Source organism: Hypomesus nipponensis, chromosome 15 (genome assembly GCF_054491055.1).
Source record: "Hypomesus nipponensis isolate SF chromosome 15, ASM5449105v1, whole genome shotgun sequence".
In the NCBI taxonomy this organism is placed as follows: Eukaryota; Metazoa; Chordata; class Actinopteri; order Osmeriformes; family Osmeridae; genus Hypomesus; species Hypomesus nipponensis.
The window spans coordinates 17,576,638-17,599,941 of NC_140375.1; the positions used below are offsets into that span (position 1 = coordinate 17,576,638).

At 49.1% G+C, this 23,304-nt stretch overlaps 2 protein-coding genes across 2 annotated transcripts; one reads left to right on the forward strand and one right to left on the reverse strand.

Moving 5' to 3' along the window:
• Positions 1 to 3,869: 3,869 nt before the first annotated feature.
• rnaset2l (ribonuclease T2, like) lies at positions 3,870 to 9,513 on the forward strand. The gene is made up of 9 exons (XM_084673701.1): positions 3,870 to 4,200; positions 4,373 to 4,430; positions 4,541 to 4,605; positions 4,992 to 5,049; positions 5,226 to 5,293; positions 7,276 to 7,389; positions 7,961 to 8,009; positions 8,629 to 8,703; positions 8,931 to 9,513. Exons 1-9 carry the CDS (start codon positions 4,115 to 4,117, stop codon positions 9,132 to 9,134), a joined length of 777 nt encoding a protein of 258 aa, XP_084529827.1. The 5' UTR covers positions 3,870 to 4,114; the 3' UTR covers positions 9,135 to 9,513.
• On the reverse strand, positions 9,502 to 23,006 carry supt5h (SPT5 homolog, DSIF elongation factor subunit). The gene is made up of 30 exons (XM_084673696.1): positions 22,827 to 23,006; positions 22,082 to 22,181; positions 21,376 to 21,532; positions 21,023 to 21,088; positions 19,925 to 19,936; positions 19,310 to 19,379; positions 19,005 to 19,073; positions 18,746 to 18,811; positions 18,457 to 18,487; positions 18,274 to 18,342; positions 17,908 to 18,159; positions 17,701 to 17,790; positions 17,456 to 17,526; positions 17,204 to 17,309; positions 17,000 to 17,093; positions 16,590 to 16,726; positions 16,330 to 16,485; positions 15,383 to 15,529; positions 15,144 to 15,290; positions 14,442 to 14,567; positions 14,271 to 14,355; positions 14,019 to 14,147; positions 13,815 to 13,917; positions 13,607 to 13,734; positions 13,250 to 13,355; positions 12,940 to 13,098; positions 12,695 to 12,863; positions 12,387 to 12,590; positions 10,847 to 10,942; positions 9,502 to 10,271 (listed from the first exon to the last, which is right to left on the reverse strand). The coding sequence occupies exons 2-30, from the start codon at positions 22,157 to 22,159 to the stop codon at positions 10,131 to 10,133; spliced, it is 3,264 nt and encodes a 1,087-aa protein (XP_084529822.1). The 5' UTR covers positions 22,160 to 22,181; positions 22,827 to 23,006; the 3' UTR covers positions 9,502 to 10,130.
• Between the last annotated feature and the right edge of the window lie 298 nt (positions 23,007 to 23,304).

Genomic DNA, 23,304 nt, shown 5'->3' on the forward strand with positions numbered 1-23,304 from the left:
AACCCTCTACTTTCTTAACAAAATGAACTCTGCTTCAAACCCCCACAAACTTTTCTCTACCTTCTCCTCCCTTCTTAACCCACCTCCCCCACCCCCTCCCTCCACCCTAACAGCAGATGAATTCTCCTCCTTCTTTGAAGAAAAAGTCCCAGACATTAGCAGTCGGCCCCCTAAACCCTCCTTTCCTACCCCCTCCCCCTCCATGACTGACCCAACTAAATGTCCAAAGTCTCTCTCTCCTGTGTCCGAGGCAGAGATCTCTGACCTCATTCTCTCTCGTCGCCCACGTCCTGTTCCCTTGATCCAGTCCCCTCCCCTTTTTTTCAAACCATCTCTCCCTCCATCATAACTTTTCTACTCCATGTCCTTCTCTCACTTCTGGCACTTTATCCTCTGCCTCCAAACAGGCCAGAGTTAGCCCCCTACAAAAAAAACCCTCCCTTAACCGTCCCAGCTGTCCTCCAGAACTACAGACCGGTATCACTGCTACCCTTATTTTCTAAAACAATTGAACGTGCTGTATCTAACCAGATGTCAAACTTTCTCTCTCAGAACAATCTGCTTGACCCGAACCAATCGGGCTTCAAGACCGGCCACTCTACAGAGACTGCCCTCCTGTCAGTCACCACTGCCCTCCAGTCTGCCAGCGTTTGATACGGTTAACCATCAAATCCTGCTCGCCAGACTTTCTGAGATGGGCATCACTGGCACTGCACTTCAGCGGATCTCATTCTACCTGTTGGGAAGATCCTCCCAGCACCCTGGGGAGGCAACCTGTCAGACCCTAGCCAGCTCTCCACGGGTGTCCCACAGGGCTCCGTCCTTGGACCCCTCCTCTTCTCTCTGTACACCACCTCACTTGGACCAATCATCACCTCCCATGGCTTCTCCTACCACCGCTACGCTGATGACACGCAGCTGTACCTGTCGTTCCCCCCAACTGATCCGGGGATCTCAGCTAGGATCGAGGCCTGCCTCACAGACATCTCTGCCTGGATGACCGAGCACCACCTCCTGCTGAACCTTGCCAAAACAGAACTCCTTATCATCCATGCCAAACCCATCATCTCCCACGATCTCTCAATCACCCTGGGATTGGCTACGAACCTCGGGGTGACCATGGATGACGAGCTTTCCCTCACTGCCCACTTTGCTGCGGTCTCCCGACCGTGTAGATTCACCCTCTACAACATCCGGAAGATCAGGAGATACCTGTCTGAGCATTCCACCCAGCTGCTAGTCCAAGCACTTGTCCTCTCAATGTTGGACTACTGCAACTCGCTGCTCGCCGGTTTCCCAGCATGCACAACCCGCCCTCTCCAGAGGATTCAGACGGGCAGCGGCCCGTCTGGTCTTCAATCTACCTAGACGCTCCCATGTTACCCCCCTCCTCATCTCCCTCCACTGGCTTCCCATCACGGCCCTTATCAGATTCAAGACCCTGGTACTGACCTTCCGAGCTGTGAATGGGACTGCACCCAACTACATCAAGTCTCTCCTCCAGCCTTACACCCCCACCCGCCACCTACGGTCTTCTTCTTCTGACAGCCATCTGGTGGTCCCACTGCTCAAGAGCGCCCAGTCCCAACACAAGCTCTTCTCCTGTCTGGCCCTCCAATGGTGGAACCAGCACCCCACCTCCATCAGAGACAATGACTGTCTCCCCACCTTCAAGAAAAGGCTCAAGACGTACTTGTTACAACAAGTACAACGGCACTTAGTAATGCTTGGCTGGACCTGATGTTAGTTTCCTCCAGGTTCACAATGACTCTTATTGAGAGACTTGTTATTATTATAACCTTTATTTAACCAGGAGAGACCCATTGAGATTAAGAAACTAATTTTCAAGGGAGACCTGGCCAAGACAGGCAGCAGCATACATACATAGTTACACAAATACAAAAGGAGACAACATATAGGAGTTAGTGTCGTAGTACATTAAAAACATTTACATTTTTAGGAATCTGTCTCTAACTCTTTCATTTTTTATTTAAAAGCATTAAGCGAGATTAATTCCTTTAGTTTCAAGACTTTTTGCAACATATTCCAGGCCGAGGGTACGGAGTACAGAAAAGCCCTCTTTCCAATTTCCGTACAGGCATAAGGTACAGATAGCATGACGCAGTCTTGCAAATGCAGAGAGTATTTCCCGGCACTCTTCTGCTTTATAAGGACACACAAATAGTATGGGAGCAGACCAATGCCCTTATATATAAAGGCATACCAATGACCGAGCTTTACAGTTTGTAATGAACCTCAAGGAAGCATGCATGGTATGCTGTGTCAACCTTATGAAGACACTGAGCAGAGGAGTGCATATACAACAGATCTCCATAGTCCAGTACAGATAAAAACATAGCAGCAACTAGTTGCTTTTTTACATTAAAAGAAAAGCACAACTTATTTCGAAAACTAAAAACCCAGCTTTATCCTCAGCTTTTTCACCAGATACAGAACATGCGGCTTAAAAGTGAGGGAGACATCAATCCTAATACCCAGGTATTTACAGGAGTTAACAAACTCTATTTCACTTCCCTCAAGAGTGACGACTGAAGAGATATTTAATGTCCTGTTCCTAGTGTTGGTATACAAACACATTTAGTCTTATCTGCATTTAGAACGAGTTTCAGCTCAAGTAGGTTATTTTGGAAAACAATAAAAGCAGTTTTTAGTGGCCTTTAAGAGTTGACGCAACTCTTGTTGCTCTTGTTGCCTACTTATAATGGATTTAAACTTTTTGTACTTGCTGTGAAATATTTTACTGCTGATTGTTCTTCTACAGGTACACTCTTGCACTTTTTGGGTTTCATGTGGTAACGTCGTTGTTAAAATAAGCTTCAAAAGGTTTTTTTTTCTTAATGAATGAATGCAATATGAGTAGGCTAAATGCCTGAAAATATCACAAGAAGGGAAAAACTTACAATGACGTTTAAGTCATAGAGATTAGGTCAATTTTCTCACCGGTCTGTCAAATGTATTCGTTTTGATTCAACTTTGAGGTTGCTGATCACCATTCCCTCTTGCAGGGGAAATACGAAGACAACTATTTCATTCTACACTTCACTCTTAGTATTTCGAGTTGTAATTGAGCAGAAAAAAATATGCTTTTAAATATATGTAATCTTTATAAATAAGTAGGCTATGCATTTTTATATAAAAAAATTGTACCCTCTCTAGTTGTACTTGTTTAACTGCATGCTCTTATGGTTCTTCCCTTTGGCACTCATTTGGTTTTTTACAATGTATGCTTCATGTTTTGGCTGCTTGCAATGTTTGGGGCTACCTCATTGTTATGATCAGTGACCTATGTTCTTTTGTAAAGCTCTCTCTTGGAAGTCGCTCTGGATAAAAGCGTCTGCTAAATGCACAAATGTAATGTAATGTACGGACCAACTGTGGGATGTATTTACACAAATTATTTTTAAAAGTCTGCTTCATTGCATAGATAGTGAAAAGTGACAGAAAGGTGTGGTAGAGTGAAAGGTGTGGTAGAGTGAAAGGGGAAGATGTACAGGAACGGACCCAGGGTGGATTCGAACTTTGGCCGCTGCGGGTAGCTTTCAGTCTGTGTGACACGCGTTCTTAACCAACGAGCCACTGGAAAGTCTCCAAGCTGCATTGTGTTATGTGCGAACCAGCCTCAGAAATCTCACTTGCACTTCTGCCTTCATTAAGACATGAAAGGCCACCATATGTGGGCTGTTTCACAACTGAAACCATTAAATTAAGTAGAAACACATTTTCCTCATGAGAACCAGTCAAGCGGGAGGAGGGGGGGGGGGAAAGGGGGGGGTTGAACAAAAGAACAATAAATATTGGACTTGGATTTTTTGTTGGTGTACGCATACACTACAGTAAGGAATACATCAAAACCTCTTTAGTTTACAGTTAAGTCATACATTGTGTCACGTCTAAACATCCTGTGGGTGTTTTTGGTCCCGGCCCATCTGTCAGACTACTGGAGGGAGGAACTGAAACAAAAAAATTGACGTGTTTCAGACGCTCCATCGAGTCCCTCTCTGGAGTCTCACCAGCAACACAGCACGGAGCACAGCAACAGCAGAGAGACAGGCAGACCAGCAGAGACACCAGGAGAGACACCAGTAGAGAGACTATGGCTCCATCAGGGCTACACATGCTGGCGATCTTCATGGTTGGTCTCTCTCTGGCCCACTGGACAGAAAACCCAGAGGAGAAAAAGTAAGATCATCACATCCTTCCTCCGTGTGTACGTGTGTGTGGGGGGTGGGGGTGGCCAGGCAGGAGTGTGATCAAATCCAAACTTGACCTAGGCCTTAGTCTGGACCCCTAACCCTGCTGTTGATCCTAGTGTGAACCCTGATGACCCCTAACCGCAGCGCTTCTCCTCCAGGTTCTGCAGCTGGAAGTGTCTGCTTTTTGTCCTGCAGTGGCCCGGAAGCTTCTGTGTGGTGAGTTTGTTTGACCGCCTGTCTGTCTGTCCATCTATTCATCCATTTGTCCTTCCACCAGTCAGTCTGTCTGTCTGTCTGTTTGTCTTTCTCCATACATCCATCCCCAGAGTTTCGACCCCTCTGAGTGCAGAGTTCCATCTAACATCAGTGACTGGACCATCCATGGACTCTGGTAATACACACAGTCCAGTTTCAAGGGGCCAGTAATACACACAGTGCAGTTTCAAGGAGTGGTAATACACAGTCCAGTTTCAAGGGGCCAGTAATACACACAGTCCAGTTTCAAGGAGTGGTAATACACAGTCCAGTTTCAAGGAGTGCTAATACACACAGTGCAGTTTCAAGGCGTGTGCAGTTCAGTGTGGACAATTTGGATGACTCCCCATGTTACCACTGTTGTTTGTGTTCAAAGTGCGAAGTCTCCCAGCCTTGTGTTTTTCTCTCTGTCTGTGTCTCTGTCTCTGTCTCTGTCTCTGTCTCTGTCTCTGTCTCTGTCTCTGTCTCTGTCTCTGTCTCTGTCTCTGTCTCTGTCTGTGTCTCTGTCTGTGTCTCTGTCAGGCCTCTGAAAGAGGGCATGTGCTGCTCATGTTGGCACATCTTCCCCTCTGACCTGAAGGTAACACACCTCTACGACCTGACTGGCAACCACACACACGCACATACACACACACGCACATACATGCAGGACACACTAAGCACACACACACCAAACACACACACCCCTCTGAATAATATAAAAACTGATGTTTTATAAACAATAGCCTGTAAAGAGTTGGATGTGTGTGTGTGTAGGAACTGGACTCTCAGCTTCGCCAGCTATGGCCATCCTTACTGAAACACAAAAGCAGTTTCGATTTCTGGTGAGAATTCCCTTTGATTGTGAGAACAGTCTCAGTTGCTATGGCTGCAGAGATCTTCACTGGCTGATGTGAAGATGCTGGTAGTGGTTTACATCTTGGCCCAGGCTGGGTACAAATATTTAGGCTGTGGAGAAATTCTTGGCATAAAGAGAAATGAAGACCGTTTGTGTAAACAACAAGACGAGAGTTTATGTAGGCTTTTAGGAAGACTTATAAAAAAAAAAGAAAATGTCTTTATTTATTGTGTTTGACATTAGAGACTGTATCTCAATGAATTTGATTCTGTTTATTGAGATTTTCTAGACAATAGTTAAAAAAAAATTAAAAATATATTATTTGTGTGTATATATGTTTATATACACTGAACAAAATTATAAACACAACACTTGTTTTTGCACCCATTTTTCATGAGCTGAACTCAAAGATTTAAGACTTTTACTATGTACACAAAAGGCCTATTTTTCTCAAATATTGTTCACAAATCTGTCTTAGTGAGCACTTCTCCTTTACCGAGAAAATCCATCCACCTCACAGATGTGGCATATCAAGATGCTGATTAGACAGCATGATTATTGCACAGGTGTGCCTTAGATTGGCCACAATAAAAAGCCACTCTAAAATGTGCAGTTTTACTGAATTGGGGGGTCCGAAACTCAGTCAGTTAGGGTTAGGGTCAGGTTTAAGGTTAGCTAACCCTCAACCTGACCCGCAGTTAGGTCGAGACCCCGACCAGAGGAGGACGATGAGGATAATAAGCATGCAGATGAGCTTCCCCTGAGACGGTTTCTGACAGTTTGTGCAGAAATTCTCTCCCTAAAGGACCCCCCCTTCCCCCTCCTGGACACCCCAATACAGTAAAACTGCACATTTTAGAGTGGCCTTTTTTTGTGGCCAGCCTAAGGCACACCTGTGCAATAATCATGCTGTCTATTTTCTCGGCAAAGGAGAACTGCTCACTAACACAGATTTAGACAGATTTGTGAACAAGATTTGAGAGAAATAGGCCTCTTGTGCACCTAGAAAAAGTCTTAAATCTTTGAGTTCAACTCATGAAAAATGGGGGCAAAAACAAAAGTGTTGCATTTATAATTTTTTCAGTGTATGTGTTTCGCACGCATATGTGTTTGTGTGTGTGCGTATGTATATGTGTGTGCGTGTGTATATGTGTGTGCGTGTGTATATGTGTGTGTGTGTGTATATGTGTGTGCGTGTGTATATGTGTGTGTGTGTGTATATGTGTGTGCGTGTGTATATGTGTGTGTGTGTGTATATGTGTGTGTGTGTGTATATGTGTGTGCGTATGTATATGTGTGTGTGTGTGCGTGTGTATATGTGTGTGTGCGTATGTATATGTGTGTGTGCGTATGTATATGTGTGTGTGCGTATGTATATGTGTGTGTGCGTATGTATATGTGTGTGCGTATGTATATGTGTGTGTGTATGTATATGTGTGTGTGCGTATGTATATGTGTGTGTGTATATGTGTGTGTGTGCGTATGTATATGTGTGTGTGTATATGTGTGTGTGTGTGTGTGAGTGTGTATATGTGTGTGTGTATATGTGTGTGTGTGCGTATGTATATGTGTGTGTGTATATGTGTGTGTGTGTGTGTGCGTATGTATATGTGTGTGTGTATATGTGTGTGTGTGCGTATGTATATGTGTGTGTGTATATGTGTGTGTGTGCGTGTGAGTGTGTATATGTGTGTGTGTATATGTGTGTGTGTGCGTATGTATATGTGTGTGTGTATATGTGTGTGTGTGTGTGTATATGTGTGTGTATATGTGAGTGTGTATATGTGTGTGTGTATGTATATGTGTGTGTGTGTGAGTGTGTATATGTGTGTGTGTGTATGTATATGTGTGTGTGTGTGAGTGTGTATATGTGTGTGTGTGTGAGTGTGTATATGTGTGTGTGTGTGTGTGTGTGTGTATATGTGTGTGTGTGTGTGTATATGTGTGTGTGTGTGTGCCCGTTACCAGGCGCAGCGAGTGGAATAAGCACGGTGTGTGTGCTGCCTGTGTGGAGGGCTGGAACTCCCCTCAGCAGTACTTCCAGATCATTCTGAAACTACGAGCACACTATGACATCCAAAGGTGAGAGACACACGTAGGGCTGGCCCTGGCATTTTGGCTCAGACCAGCCCATCACAATCGGTCGGGTAATTTTTTTTGACACAAGAAACAAATGGGGGGGGGGGGGGGGTGGACCTGTTACGAGATGTGATTGGGCCAGCCCAGTGTCAGTATGGAAAATGAACCAATGGGCCGCTGTCCATGCTTTATGGGTTGGTTGTCGGCCATTTTTAAGTAAAGAATTTACACGGTTTGCCAGATTACCAGTCCAGCCACACACACACACACAGACCCCATCCCCCCAAACACACACCGACCTGTCTGTCAGCCACACACACACACACAGACACACCGACCTGTCTGTCAGCCACACACACACACACACACACAGACCAGTCTGTCAGCCACACACACACACACACAGACCCCATCCCCCCAAACACACACCGACCTGTCTGTCAGCCACACACACACACACACAGACACACAGACCAGTCAGTCAGCCACACACACACACACAGACACACAGACCAGTCAGTCAGCCACACACTGTTTGACTGACAACCTTCTCTGCTCTTCTCCACTTGTTCAGGTCCTTAGACTCTGCAGGCATCAAACCTTCCTGCAACCAGACATATGAGGTAATGGACCAAGTCTTCAAAGGTTGAAAAAGCTAAGATAAGCTGCCGGATAAGCCCCAGACAGTGCATACAGAAATGACAGGAGACGTGCATAAGGTTCAAACTTTATAGTTTGTGTGCTGTCGGCAGTGGTTAGTCATTCAAATATTTTCCCATTTTTATCAGTATAAGACCATATATTTGTAACCAAATGTCCTCATTGTAATAATGTTCCCATGATTAGAAGAAACCAGAAGACGGAAATTGGAAACTAGGAGAGTGATAAGATGAGATCTGTCAGGTAGCTGGCCGGAAAGAGGCACAACAATGAAAAAAGAGTTGACTTGGTTTCTTAGAACAAGCAGCTCGGATCATGTGACCATTCCACAATATAGTGGTCAGATGAGTGGGGAACATGGTTCACAAGCACCCTTATACACAACAGACAGACAAGATCAGATATAGTGTACACAGAACATTTCCTTACATGGCCAAACATAGTCAGCAAATGGCTACTCGCCGTATCTGAGATCAAAAGTGTCATTAGCATTTGTCAAAACAGGCAGATGTCACACACAGCGCACAATCAGTTTCTGTTCTCTGAGTGTGTGTGTGTGTGTGTGTGTGTGTGTGGGGTCAGCATGATCAGATCTACGGAGTTCTGGCACCTGCCCTGGGTGACCATGTAGTGATCCAGTGCATGCAGGATGACAAGGTAAACATGAACCCCAACACACACATGCACAAACACACACACAAACACACAACTACGACCTTCTCTGCGTATGTAGTTCATCTTGAATGCTGTCCCCTGAGGATGTGTAAGTGTGGTCTGTCGCTACCCCTCCCCTCCTCACCCCGTCCTCACCCCGTCCTCACCCCGTCCTCACCCCGTCCTCACCCCCTCCTCACCCCGTCCTCACCCCGTCCTCACCCTGGCAGGGACGAGAACTGCTGATGCAGGTGAAGATCCTTCTGTCCAGGAACCTGACCCTGGGCTGTGACCCCCACCAGGACCAGGACCAGGACCCCAAACTTCATCCTCCCAGGCTCCTGGTCACCTCTCCTGGGCACCCCTGTCCCAAAGATGCCCCTCTGTTCTACCTCCCCATCAACCACAACCACCCACACTCTCCCTGTGACTGAAGCACTTGGAGAGATACCTGTGTAATACCCATGTGCCAGCTCTGCTTATCCACTAGGACATCGATGATTGAAGTTTAGATTTAGATGAGTCCACACTGGATATTGTTCCAAGCTCTCTCTGGAAGCCTTGCCCAGGTCTCACGCTCACGCACACACGGGGCTAGACAGGACAGATAATCAACACATTAAACTACTGTTTGACATGTCTTGTGTTTGAGACTGTGAACCCATCTGCACTGACCCATTCACCAGTACTCACATTAGGATGACATCTACTATGAGATACTAGAATGACGTTAGGATGCTTACTATATTACTTTATTCTGTTCATGAACGTAATCTTAATCTGTGTGCGACAGTAAACTGGCCAGGTGTCTGAGCAGTGTGCAGCGTCTCTGTTCCTCTCCCACCTGCAGTAACCAAACTGCAGCTGTGTGGAAACACACTTCCTCCTGCTACACATAACACCAAGCACCATCACAGGTGAACAGCTGACAGTTTATTGACATAGTACACCGTTTTACGTCAATCTGGAGTTAACTCACTCCCACTCCAACCCCCCCCTCCTCCCTCCTTCCCCCCAACAAAAAAATCACGCATTGACAGAATCATCCAATCAGGACAGCTAAAACAGATTGTAGTTCACCAAGAATCTAGGTCAGACTAACTGAGGAAAGAGAGGGTGAGAGAGAGACAGAGAAAAAATGAAAATAAAAGCAGGCCCTTCAGATCCCCTCGGAGCGAGGGTTGGGGATCCAGAGAGACGAGACTCGTTCAGAAGACTTTCCCCGAAAGCTTGTCAGGCGTCAGGACAGCAGCCTAGCCTGAGATCACACAAGCCTGCTGAGTTATTACAGCTGGAGAGACCTCCCACAGCTACCAGCATACAAGGTCAAAAAGGTTGTTCCTGGACTGGTGGAGCCCAGTGGGGGGCCAGGGTCGACAGGCCTGTGTGTGTGTGCGTGGGTGTGTGGGTGTGTGGGGCCGTGTGCGCGCTCAGGGCTCCAAGCGGCCCAGGAATCGGAGGTTGAGGATCTTCAGCTGGTCGTCTAGCTCCATCCTGACGATGCCGTCGTCTCCGTCGATACTGAGCAGGATCCCCGTGGCCTCGCGGTCCTCCCCCAGGATCACCTTCACCTGCAGGACAGGACACAGCCGGCTCAGGACACAGCCGGCTCAGGACACAGCCGGCTCAGGACACAGCCGGCTCAGGACACAGCCGGCTCAGGACACAGGAAGGGGGGAGTGGGGGGGTAGGAGATGTAGGGGAGGTTGTGTGGTAGGAGGAGGTGTAGGAGGAGGAGATACTGGGTGGTGGGAGGAGGAGACACTGGGTGGTGGGAGGAGGAGACACTGGGTGGTAGGAGGAGACACTGGGTGGTGGGAGGAGGAGACACTGGGTGGTGGGAGGAGGAGACACTGGGTGGTAGGAGGAGGAGACACTGGGTGGTGGGAGGAGGAGACACTGGGTGGTGGGAGGAGGAGACACTGGGTGGTGGGAGGAGGAGACACTGGGTGGTAGGAGGAGGAGACACTGGGTGGTGGGAGGAGGAGACACTGGGTGGTAGGAGGAGGAGATACTGGGTGGTAGGAGGAGGAGATACTGGGTGGTAGGAGGAGGAGATACTGGGTGGTAGGAGGAGGTGCAGGAGGAGGAGGTACTGGGTGGTGGGAGGAGGAGGTACTGGGAGCACAGCAAACAGAACAGTTACCTTGTTATTCTTGGTGGGCGTGACGGGCTCCAGGTGTTCACTAGAGATGCTCACCACCTTCTCAGTGTCCTGCAGAAACACTGAGCACATGCCACCCTGCAGAAAGAGCAGGAGGAGAGAGGAGGAAGAGGAGGAGAGAGGAGGAGCAGGAGAGAGGAGGAAGAGCAGGAGGAGAGAGGAGGAGCAAGAGGAGAGAGGAGCAGGAGGAGGAAGAGCAGGAGGAGAGAGGAGGAGGAGAGAGGAGGAGCAGGGAGGAGGAGCAGGAGAGAGGAGGAAGAGCAGGAAGAGAGAGGAGGAGCAAGAGGAGAGAGGAGCAGGAGGAGGAAGAGCAGGAGGAGAGAGGAGGAGGAGAGAGGAGGAGCAGGAGAAAGGAGGAGCAGGAGGAGAGAGGAGGAGGAGAGAGGAGGAGCAGAGAGGAGGAGCAGAGAGGAGGAGCAGGAGAGAGGAGGAGCAGGAGAGAGGAGGAGCAGGAGGAGACAGGAGGAGGAGAGAGGAGGAGCAGGAGGAGACAGGAGGAGGAGAGAGGAGGAGCAGGAGGAGAGAGGAGGAGGAGGAGCAGGAGAGAGGAGGAGGAGAGAGGAAGAGCAGGAGGAGAGAGGAAGAGCAGGAGGAGAGAGGAGGAGGAGAGGAGGAGCAGGAGAGAGGAGGAGGAGGAGAGAGGAGGAGCAGGAGAGAGGAGGAGCAGGAGGAGAGAGGAGGAGGAGAGAGGAGGAGCAGGAGGAGAGAGGAGGAGGAGAGAGGAGGAGCAGGAGGAGAGGAGGAGGAGGAGCAGGAGGAGGAGGAGCAGGAGGAGAGAGGAGGAGCAGGAGGAGAGAGGAGGAGCAGGAGGAGAGAGGAGCAGGAGGAAAGAGGAGGAGCAGAAGAGAGGAGGAGCAGGAGCAGGAGAGAGGAGGAGGAGAGAGGATAAAGAGGGGTAGAAAAAAAAAGGAGTAATAAAAAGGAGGAGTAAAGAAGTGGAGGAGGAAAGAGAGATGAGATGAGCCAAGCAACAACTCTTTTTCTCAGTGATATCCATCATCTTGGACTCCAAAACAACAATAATCCCTTCCAAGGAAATGAACACGCTGCTTGGACAGGCAGAACAGCAACAATGTGAAGGCTGATGTCTGGTCCTTCAGCCCGTGTCTGGTGAAGGCTCGAGGCTCTGCAGATGACAGTCCTGACATATGGTGAACAAGACATGCCAGCAGATACTAAGAAGATGTGAAGTGTTTGCACGTCTGCCAACACTAAGATCAGACCCTGCTGTATTTACTCAAACGTGTGTGTGAGAGAGATGACTCTGGTGCATATGTTTAATGTATGACCCAAAGTGAGTTAGTGTGTACACTTAGTGTGCCGTCTTTACTAAGAAGTATGACAAATGGACTTCCTCAGTCCTTGTGCATGTGATGTGGACAGACCCGGAGGCTTCCAGACTCCACACATCAGCCTGGATCGACACCTGTCTGAGGGGGAGGGGTGTGGCAGAGAGGATGGGACCGTGTGTGTGTGTGTGTGTGTACATGGGGTGTGTGTGTGTGTGTGTGTGGACACTCACAGTGACGCTGCGTACGACCCCGCTCTGGTTGACCACCTGCAGGTCCATGAAGGTGTCCTTGACCCGGACCAGGATGTCAGTGGTGACCCAGTCACTGGATGGCTGGTCGATGTTGGAGCCGGGGGTGTGGGGGTTGTACCCTCCAGGGGACGGGGCTCCCGGGGTCATGGGGCTGTAGCCCACAGGGCTGGGGCTCGGACTCGCCTGGGGGAGGGGGGGGAGGGGGAGAGTGTGTGTGAGAGAGTTGGATAAACAGTGGCTGGGGTCTGACTTCAAAGGGAAGAGGAGGAGGGTACTTGGTACCTTACCTGGTAGGCCATGGGCGAGGGCGTGGGGTGGTAGCTGGCAGGGGAGTGCGTGTTCTGGTAGCCCAGGGGGCTGGGAGCCACCTGGTGGTAGCTCTGGGGGGAGGGGCTGGGCTGGTAGGAGCCCTGAGGAGAGGGGGCCGCGTAGGGGGAATACTGCTCTGTGTTGTACCTGGGGGAGGGGGGGGGGGGGGGTTAATGACAGCACTCCCTGTGTGTGTGTGTGAGAGAGTGTGAGTGCTACTCACATGGCGGGGGTTCCGGGAGTCTGGGGGTTGTACTGGGGGTTGACCTGGGGCGACGGGACCTCGGGGTACCCAGGGGTCTGGGGGTTGGGCGTGCCCCCATAACCCTGCGGGGACGGCGATGGCTCGTCATCGTAACCAAAGTCATACTCGTCATCCGCCCTGGAACACACACACACAGGTTAGCACTGCGCTCACTCATCTGTATTTACTTAGTAATTACTTTAAGGTTAGAACCTTTGAACAGTGTTTACAAGGTAGCTACTTTAGTCAACAGTGGCAGATGTGTGTGTGGTTGTGTGTGTGTGTGTACCTGGAGGGTGTGTTGGGGTTGTTGGGGTCCCACGCCCCGCTCTGTCCTGGCGTCCTGCTCCCATCATGCAGCGGAGTCTGGGAGCCATAATGAGGCGTGCGGTTTCCTGTTCAGGGACAGCACACAGCTCCATCAGACCCTCTCTTCCAGAACACCTGGGGTCATTTTCAACATTCTAGAACGCCTGGGAACGTTAACAGGTTCTAAAACGTTTGGCCACATCCTCAAGGTTCTAGAATGTCTGGGAACATTCATAGGTTCGACAACAATGCATTAGTCGTGGCCAAGCCCTCTACGCTATCCATCCAACCTTCTGGAAGTGAAAAGCATGTGTGTGTGTGTGTGTGTGTGTCTCACCGTCATGCAGCGGCGTCTGGGAGCCGTACATGGGGGTACGGGAGCCGGTGCCGTACATGGGAGTCTGGGAGCCGTACATGGGGGTGCGTCCGTGGGTGGAGGTCTGCCCGCTGTGCCTCTTAGCTCCCCTGTTGTCAACACAAACACGGTCACACACTGCCATACACCCAACCTGGACACAAACACACAGGCGAGAGAGAGTCCATACATGGTGGTGAGGCGTTGTCTGTCTACAGAGATAGTCTGGCATGTGGAGTGAAGCTCCACCCTGGCGGTCGACTCCGTGGCGTCCTTCACCACACCAATGTACCCTGGGAAACGTAGGCAGACGGGTCAGAGAGCCGGCGGGTGGCTGGGTAGCTGAAGAGAGCGAGGGCCAGGAGATGGGGACCAGGGCTGCAGACACACTCACCTTTGTACGGTCCCTGGGAGATGCGGACAGTCTGGCCAATCAGGTCGTTGTCTCTCCTGCCTCTGCCACGCCCCATTCCTCCTCCCCCTCCTCCTCCGCCCCCTCCCCCTCCTCCCCTCTGCTGCTGACCTGCATAAGGGGTCAACGGTCAACAACATGGCACTAGGTGGGGTCACTTAAACGCAGTTATCTTGACAGGTGAACAGAGTGTGGAGGCTGGGGAGTCAGAGCTAGTGTGTAGGATGTACTCACCCCCTCCTCCGTGGTGCATGGGGCTGCTGATATGAGGGCTCATAGGTGCGAATCCCCCCACGGGGAAATTGGTAACATCTCTGGGCTGGGGAGGACATCAAAAATACCATGTGTTTTACCACGAGCCAATAACAAGCTACTTCTGTAGTCAGCAGCAAATGAGAGACTGACCTTGGAGCCGCCAGCCAATACGAGGTGGCGTGTCTTACAGACGAACATGCCTCCATTCTCCACCAGCTTCTTGCAGTGCAGGAAGGCAAACCCTCGGAACAGGTGACGGATCTCCCCCTCCCGGCCCTGGGAGGCAGAACACAGCACTTCAGAAACACCCCCAAAACACAGCACTTCAGAAACACCCCCAGAGAACACAGCACTTCAGAAACACCCCCAAAACACAGCACTTCAGAAACACCTCCAGAACACAGCACTTCAGAAACACCCCCAGAGAACACAGCACTTCAGAAACACCCCCAGAACACAGCACTTCAGAAACACCCCCAGAACACAGCACTTCAGAAACACCCCCAGAACACAGCACTTCAGAAACACCCGCAGAGAACACAGCTTATGAGCCAATCAGCTTTCTAGGGGTAAGCGGACACAGATTGTTTTAAAGGGATAGTCCAAAATTAGTCTGTGTCCATTTCTACCTGCCTCCATTAGATAGAAGTTTCTATGCACCTACAATCTTTTTACAACATACCAGTATACAAAAGGTATTGATACGACTTAAACAATACCATGGTATTGATATAACCTTGAAGGACAGTACTGCTCATGAACTAGCAGCCAGTCTCCCGCCCTGGGAGAACAGGAACAACATGGACGCCAGTCCTACAGCTAGCCACAGCAGCGCTAGCAGGGTCCACTCACCGAGTGCGGCCCGTCGATCACCTTGACGATGTCCTTCACATGGATGTTGTTCTGCTCCGAGTCCAGCGCCACGGCAAAGCGGTTGTCTTTCCGCCGGTTGACCGCTTGGTGGCGCACCGTCATCACCTTGCCGTGCATGTTCAGAACCTGACGGGGGGGGGTCACTGCGTTAGCCCGCTGAACTAAAACCATAGCACACAAACTTACACGCACGGGGGGAGGGGGGGGGGGCGTGTCACCTGGAAGGTCTCCCTCTCCAGCCGGACGATGACCCCCACTGTCTGAGGGTCCAGCTGGATCAGCTCTCCCCACTCGTGCTGCCCGCCCGCGTCCACGCCCGACGCCGTCTCAGAGCACAGCTGCAGGTCCCGCGGCAGCACTTTCAGCTAGGGGAGACACACGCACACACAGACAAACACAAAACATGGAATCAATCACTATACAGTCCATACGCCAGACTGTATATGCATGTTCAGCCTCTCTGTCTGCTCCACACTGAAAAGGAGAGGTGAGCGTTGGGGGGGGGAAAGGACACGGTGAGGAGCACAGACGTAGAGAGGACAGGACAGAGAGAGAGAGAGAGAGCAAGAGAGAGAGAGAGAGGACAGGACAGAGAGAGAGAGCAAGAGAGAGAAAGAGAGGACAGGACAGAGAGAGAGAGAGAGAGCAAGAGAGAGAAAGAGAGGACAGGACAGAGAGAGAGAGAGAGCAAGAGAGAGAAAGAGAGGACAGGACAGAGAGAGAGAGAGAGAGCAAGAGAGAGAAAGAGAGGACAGGACAGAGAGAGAGAGAGAGCAAGAGAGAGAAAGACAGGACAGGACAGGACAGGACAGGACAGGACAGGACGAGAGAGAGAGAGAGAGAGAGAGAGAAGGAGGAGAGGTGACTGACCTCGTGCATGGTGAGGTCAGAGAGAGAGAGGAGGAGGAGAGGTGTCTGACCTCATGCATGGTGAAGTCAGAGAGAGAGGAGGAGAGGTGTCTGACATCATGCATGGTGAGGTCAGAGAGAGAGAGAGAAGGAGGAGGAGAGGTGTCTGACTTTGTGCATGGTGAGGTCAGAGAGAGAGAGGAGGAGAGGTGTCTGACCTCGTGCATGGTGAGGTCAGAGAGAGGAGGAGAGGTGTCTGACCTTGTGCATGGTGAGGTCAGAGAGAGAGAGAGAGGGAGGAGGAGAGGTGTCTGACCTCGTGCATGGTGAGGTCAGAGAACAGGATGACAAAGTTCTCCTCCACGCGGACGATGAGGCCGGTGTCGCCCTCGTAGCGGCCGGCGATCACCTTCACGTGGTCGCCCATACGGAAGTACTTCCTCAACTCATGAGCTGGGAACTCCAGGGGGTCCTGCTCACACACACACAAATCAACACCACAGACAAGGCATAAGGGTACAGTGTGTAAGTGTGTGTGCTAGAGTGCGTGTACATGGTGTGTGTGTGTGTGCGTACCTTGAGGTCCTCGTGTTTGGGCATGATGGTGATCTTGTTACCGTCCACACTCAGGATCTTGCCCTGCAGGTTGATGAGCTCTCCCTCACACACCTCCACGTTGTCACCCGCCTGGAGGTTGTGTTCACGCTCCTTACCTGCACACACACACACACACACACACACACACACACACACACACACACACACACACACACACACACACACACACACACACACACACACACACACACACACACACACACACACACACACACACACACACATTTGGACGGACAAGAACATGAGGACAGAGGCTGTTTATCAATCGTTCTTCTCAAGAAGTACTTTAATTATCGCTCTTCAGATTGATAAACAGCCAATGTCACACACACACAGACAAGACACAAACAAGACCCAGCGGTGTTTACCTGAGGCCTCGGTCACCACCTCCAGGTCGATGCCTTCAGGCTGGTCTTCAAACTTCTCCAGCTCAGACAGGGTGGGCTTCACCCCCTCTGTGATCTGGACAAACCAGGGCAGGGGTCAGGGGTCAACTCAGAAAAGAGGGGGAATAGTTCCAGCTCAGCTGCAGGCTTGTATTGGATACTGCTGGTGTGTGTGTGTGTTCTCACCACAGCCGACATGGCAAAGCTCTTGAAGAGAAAGCCTTTGCGGCTGTAGCGGTTGGCCTCAAAGATCATGAAGTCTCCATCATGACTGACCTCACCCCCCAGTGACCTGCGCGCACACACACACACACACATTTTATGCCTTGAGAGACTGAAAGAAAAACTAAACACTGTACTGTTGAGGAGAGACAGGGGGGGGGGGTAAGAGAGGTAGAGAGAGAGAGCAAGAGAAAGAGCCTTGTAGTTTCAGTGTACCTGATCTTCTCAGCATCAAACAGTCTCTGAGCCGGTCTTTTAAACTTCTTCCTCTTGGCAAACCAGTCTTTCTGTGGTTCAGACAGACAATCAGACCCACAAGAATACACACACAGACAGACAACAAGGCAGGTAGAAATGGACACAGACTAAAGTCAAATGCCCGCAGTGGATAATGTCTGCTCACTGATTCAGTTGAGGTACTATGCAGCTGAATAACAGAGTAATAAGGGCCTTTAGCTTACCATGCTCATACGGGCTTTGATCCTGTCCAGGTCTATCCTTGGAATCATCTTTAGAGATATGGTGTTCTGGCTCGGTTCTACGTAGTCCACCTGAGGAAAAATTGAGAACGTGTCAGACACATGGATTCTTAACAGGCCCGTTAGTTAGCGAGCCATGCCCGGCCAGCTCTAGCCTTAGCTGGCCACGTCGACCTCAGCGAGCCATACCTGGGCTATGTCGTCTTTGTAGAGGCCTCTCTTGAGGCGGACCCAAGACTTGGGCTTGAGGTTGGTGACCTCCTTGACCACTTTCAGGACGTCCGTCATCTCCTTGATGGGCACCATCTGCTGGTTCCAGAAGCCCATCCTCAGGTTGCCCACGCCCTCGATGGCCGCCTTCACATGGGTCTGCTTGTAGGACTCCACGTAGATGTAGCCTTTCACATGCTCGGGGGCCACCACCGACTTGATCTGGAGGGGCTGTGAGGAGAAGGAGGGAGGAAAGAGGGGGGAGAGAGGAAGGATATGATTAGTGGTTTGTGAAAACTGACGGAAAGATTCACTTGTGTCATCGAGGCTAAGAGGAACACATACCGTGTCTGTAAACTGGTAGGCGATGAATTTCCTCATCAGTGCAATGGCTGTTGCCCTCTCCTCCCCTATCTGGAGTGACACAACAGGTTTAGTTAGTGTGTGTGTTCAAGTAATGTGTGTGAGTGTGTGTGTGTGTGTGTGTGTGTGTATCGAAGAACAGAAAACAAAGACATTAGTTCTTACCTTACACTTGACTGTCCAAAGATTAGGGTCCCTTAAGACAAAAATGGAGTGCATTGAGCAAATTAATTGACAATGATTCCAATAATCCTAAATGTGGAAGTCTTGAAAAGGTGAAACTGCTACATTAATTTTTTTATTTAACCTTTATTTAACCAGGTGAGACAATTGAGAACATATTCTCATTTACAACAGCGACCTGGCCAAGACAAAGTGCAAATGTGCAAGACAACATACAGCTACACAAAAGTACAAACATAAACATTGACCCCAGGAAGTAAACGAAACGTACTTGACCCCAGGAAGTAACTGCTGTTGGGTGATGTCATCAGAGAGCTCCTCGGATCCACCTGAGAAACTAGAGAGAGCGAGGTAGAGAAGCAAGCAGGAACGTAGAAGAGAGAGGGACGAATACTCCAGTCAAGATCTGTTCTGTTTGGTCAAATGTTAATATTAATGTAACAGATCACTACATGCTCTGGTATGCACTTCCAGAGGGAACACGAGTTCCTGAGAGCAAATAAGGTGTGTAGACTGAGTGGGACACTTACTGTTCTCCTCCAGAAGACTTGGCATACTTCCTCATGTAGTACTCCCCCAAAGCTTCCTCTCTGGAATCCCTGTAAGAGACACATTACAGAAGAAACCATTGTTTGTTACCCGCTACAGATCACAAGAGAAAACAAAAGAATCAGTTGCAGCTGCTTTTGCACCAAACCAAATACCATGGACTGTTTTTGATCATTAGGTTTCTCCACATGAACCGTGGGTACACAACAGCATTAGTAATTTGAGAAGAGGACTGTGTAGGCCAGGTCTGAGATCAGATGAAGCAGGAGCCAGGCCGCCCACATACTTCCAGAGGTTCTGCAGCCGGCGGGACCCAGAGTTGTCCTCGTCCAGAACAACGTGATCGATGTTGGACACTGGAGAGGAGAGAAGGGTTCAGTCAGGAGGAAACAGCTGGATCTGGGATCACATCTATATTTAGTCATCTATCAGACGCTCTTATCCAGAGCGACTTACAGTAAGTACAGGGACATTCTCCCCGAGGCAAGTAAGGTGAAGTGCCTTGCCCAAGGACACAACGTCATTTCGCACGGCCGGGAATTGAACCGGCAACCTTCTGATCAATAGCCCGATTCCCTAACCACTCAGCCATCTGAGCCCCTCTCTTCCAGAATCTTTAGCCTGACTTCCAGTAAAATGGCATGTGCTCCTGTGCCTGAGAGGCAGAGATGATGGGCTTGTTGTTCAGAAAGAAGCTTCTGGTGAATCACCGGGTGAAGTGCGTACTCCTCTCAGGCCGAGGCTCTGACTCAGAGACCCGGGTTCCATTCTTCCCCGGGTCATCTTCCCCCTCGCTCAATCTCTCCCATTTAATTCCTGTCTCTCTGTAACCATCTCTGCCCAATAAAGCCACACATTGAAATAAGAAGATGTGAATGAAGCGGGATGTGGGCACACTCACCCTCTGCTTCTTCTGTTGGCACGCGGGCCAAGCGGGGAGGGCGGGGCGGAGAGAGGGAGGAAGAGCACAGGGAAAAGACTAATCATATTGTGAACAGCACACAAGCAGGGGGGAAACGGCAAGGGGAGATGAACAACACACGAAACCAAAACAAGGATTACTGTTAATGAACACACGATGGCTCGTACTGATGATGCATGACCACACTTGACTGGAGGATTTCTATGCTGTGATACTGCAGGTTGACCACAAAAAAAAAAAGCAGAAATCGGATTGTTCAAACCGACGAGATTCGCTTTCAGTCAACAGGACGAGTTCAGGCAAATGGTCACAGTTCACGTTGGGCACTTACCGTGGTCAAAGACAAGGCTCGTGGTCAAATTTGTGATAACCTTTGCTAGAATGATCTGCTAATCCTGATCCTAGCAATACGTCACCAGTTGACTTGGATGATGAAAAACATCATACCGTTATAGAAATCCACACAACTTCAGGATATAGATATCAGTAGTTGAACTACAGCCTATGTTGCTACACAAAAAATGGATAAGAGTAAAAATGCTATTGCCATCCTTTCACAAATCAGAAGCCAACAACATATGCCATTTGCCATCTCTGTTGCCTGGGGTTACACTGGTTACTCTGACAACACCACGTGCAGAGGCCGGATGCAGTTTAATGGGATGTGTGAGAAAACGACTCAGTTACATTGGACAGAAAAAACAAAGCAGAATAATCTGGAATTCATTTACCGTTAACTGAAGGAGGCATGCACGAGAAAAGACAATATTAGAGCAGGAAGTACAACGTCAACAATCACACTAGCTACATGTGGCTTTCACTTTACAGAACTTCAAATGCCAACTTTACTCCATACAGAAACAGCACCGCACTAAACATGATCTCAAATCCCCAGTCTACGTTACAGTGACATTTTTTAAATTCCCAAAACAGTTTTCACCAAGAAACAAACCAGTATCAACAATCGCTACACACGGGATAACTCCGTTCTGTCTACGCTCATCATCAACAGTGGCCCTCACATGTTGCCATGGATACGCATTCATCGCGGGTGCTGCTCCGCATGCGCCCTCTCACCTTTTTCCAAGATGTCCTCCGCTCCTTCCTCCCACGGGTCCTCATCCTCGTACTCGTCGTCCACATCTACAACCAGAGAAGAGGAAGAAGAAGGCAAACACAGTCAGTTCAGCTCCTACCAAGCACACAGACTATTTATGTGTATACGTCCTGTAAACAACAGCACCCTTATGGCGAGCACTCTGGGCTACCTATAAATGAACCAAGATTGAGTGTCCTTCTTTGACCCATGTTATGTTAAAACTGTTCGTTGGTAGGATGTTTTGGAAAGAGGTCCGATCGGGCTTGCGCATTAACAGGGAAAGTGCTGCCATGTGTAGGAGGGTCTGAGCCCGAAGGCCCCCAGATCGTACCAGCTTCGTCCAGGATGAACCCTCCATGGCGGGGCTTCTTTCTGGGGCGATCGTCATCATCCTCCTCCTCTTCCTCATCATACTCCTCCTCATCCTCCAGGTCCTCGCCTTCCTCCTCTGCTACCTTGTCACTACCAGTCGGACTGGCCTGTTCCTCCTACAGTAGGGTAGACAAACAAACTTCAGTTACACAATAACGTGTTTTGGACGTCAGGACATCAAATTAAGATTAGGACATACTTTGAGTCCATCTGTGTAGTTACTCTAGCAGCTATTGATGCAACCAGTAATGTTTTGTAAAGTATTCATTTAACAGACGCTTGTATCAAAAGCAACGTACAGCACAGTGGATTCTAACTTGCCACCGCGTGATCTGCGGTCAAATGCGCTACCACTGAGCTATTCCCCCCAGCTCTAGTTTCTTGTACTAATAGTATCAAACTTTGTCGTGTATGACCGCTCTCAGTCTCAGGACGTACACTCATTCTACGTTATATTCGAAGTCTGAGTCCGTTACTTCATTTATTATTACATTTTTAATATTTCCTTCCTGCTATTGAAAACATTCTATTTACTATAAAATGGTATTGTGTGTTTATACTCGTTCTGTAACTACTCTATGCATATGATTCGTTAAGTGAATTAAATTGCTAGCTAACTTTAGCTAACCTCATTAGCGCTAGCTTGCCATGCTACAGTACAGTACCTCATTCTCAGCCTCTTCGGCTTCGCTGCTTCGGTCACTCTGGCCGTCGGAGAAGTCGCTATCCTCACTGTCAGACATCCTTGACAGTCACAGGTAGAGCCTAAAGGCACGCAACACAACAAATAACCGAGCGGCAGTTTTCGTTATCTTGCTAGTTGGCCAGAATACGACAGCTATGCAGTACTGACCGGTAGACTAGCCATGTTAGCCCAGAACTCAGTACAGACCGTTTTCCAGTGCGTATGATGTGTTTTAAAAACACAACGGCCTTTTAAAATATTTAGCTAGAAATGTAGTCCGCTACCGTATGCTAAAAAAAATAGTAATCTTATCTATATTGTTTCTGATCACGGAGGCTGCTGAAGATCTGAGCAAACAAGAGCCATAATAATAGCTAAACGACTAGCCTAGCTTAGCGAGCCTGGTTCTCGGATAGCTAGTTAGCACTGGCGCCGTAACTGTCGGTTATCTTGCTAGCCATGTAAAAGCTAAACAATCACCTTCACTAGACTAGTCACATGTAGTCACATGTAGTAGTTTATTACATTGAAATTAGTTTAATGGTATTAGCAGCTGAAATGGGCAAGGCCTGGCGTTGCTAAATGCTAGCACTAACCACGTCCCATTGAATGGCACGGGTAAAATGCAAGATGGCCTAGCTCGTAATGCGCATTTCAAATCGCTATTTCACATAACTATAACTAATAAACATGTATTTTAGGCTATATTTCACAAAGATACTCACCTTGTGTTCTGTTACAATAATCCAAGTTTTGACTTCACTCACACAACAGGGGGACGATATATAGCAATTTACATGTAGTGATTTACACGCATTTCTTGAACCCCAAAAAGCCACGAGATTTAGGCTACTGCGCGAACTAAACTATCGCGGGGCTTCAAAGTTGGCAGCGTTCCCAACTTGCCTTGCACTCAGGTCTGTGCTGAGACTAGCAACCCTAACCCTAACTGCTACACGTTGTGAGTATGAGAAAGTATTCTAAAACTTAATACAGGTACAAGTGCTGTAGTCAGGGACGCCGGCATGAATTTGGGGCCCCATGGAAAACAAAAGAAGTTTGTCATTTCTATTAGTTTTTCAATTTTTTGGGGACCCTGTCAGTCATCGTCATAACTTTTGCGCCCTATACAGCGCCCCTGGCTGTAGTAAAGATATTGACACAAACAAACATGTCTTCTTGTTTTACTGACAAAGAATAGGA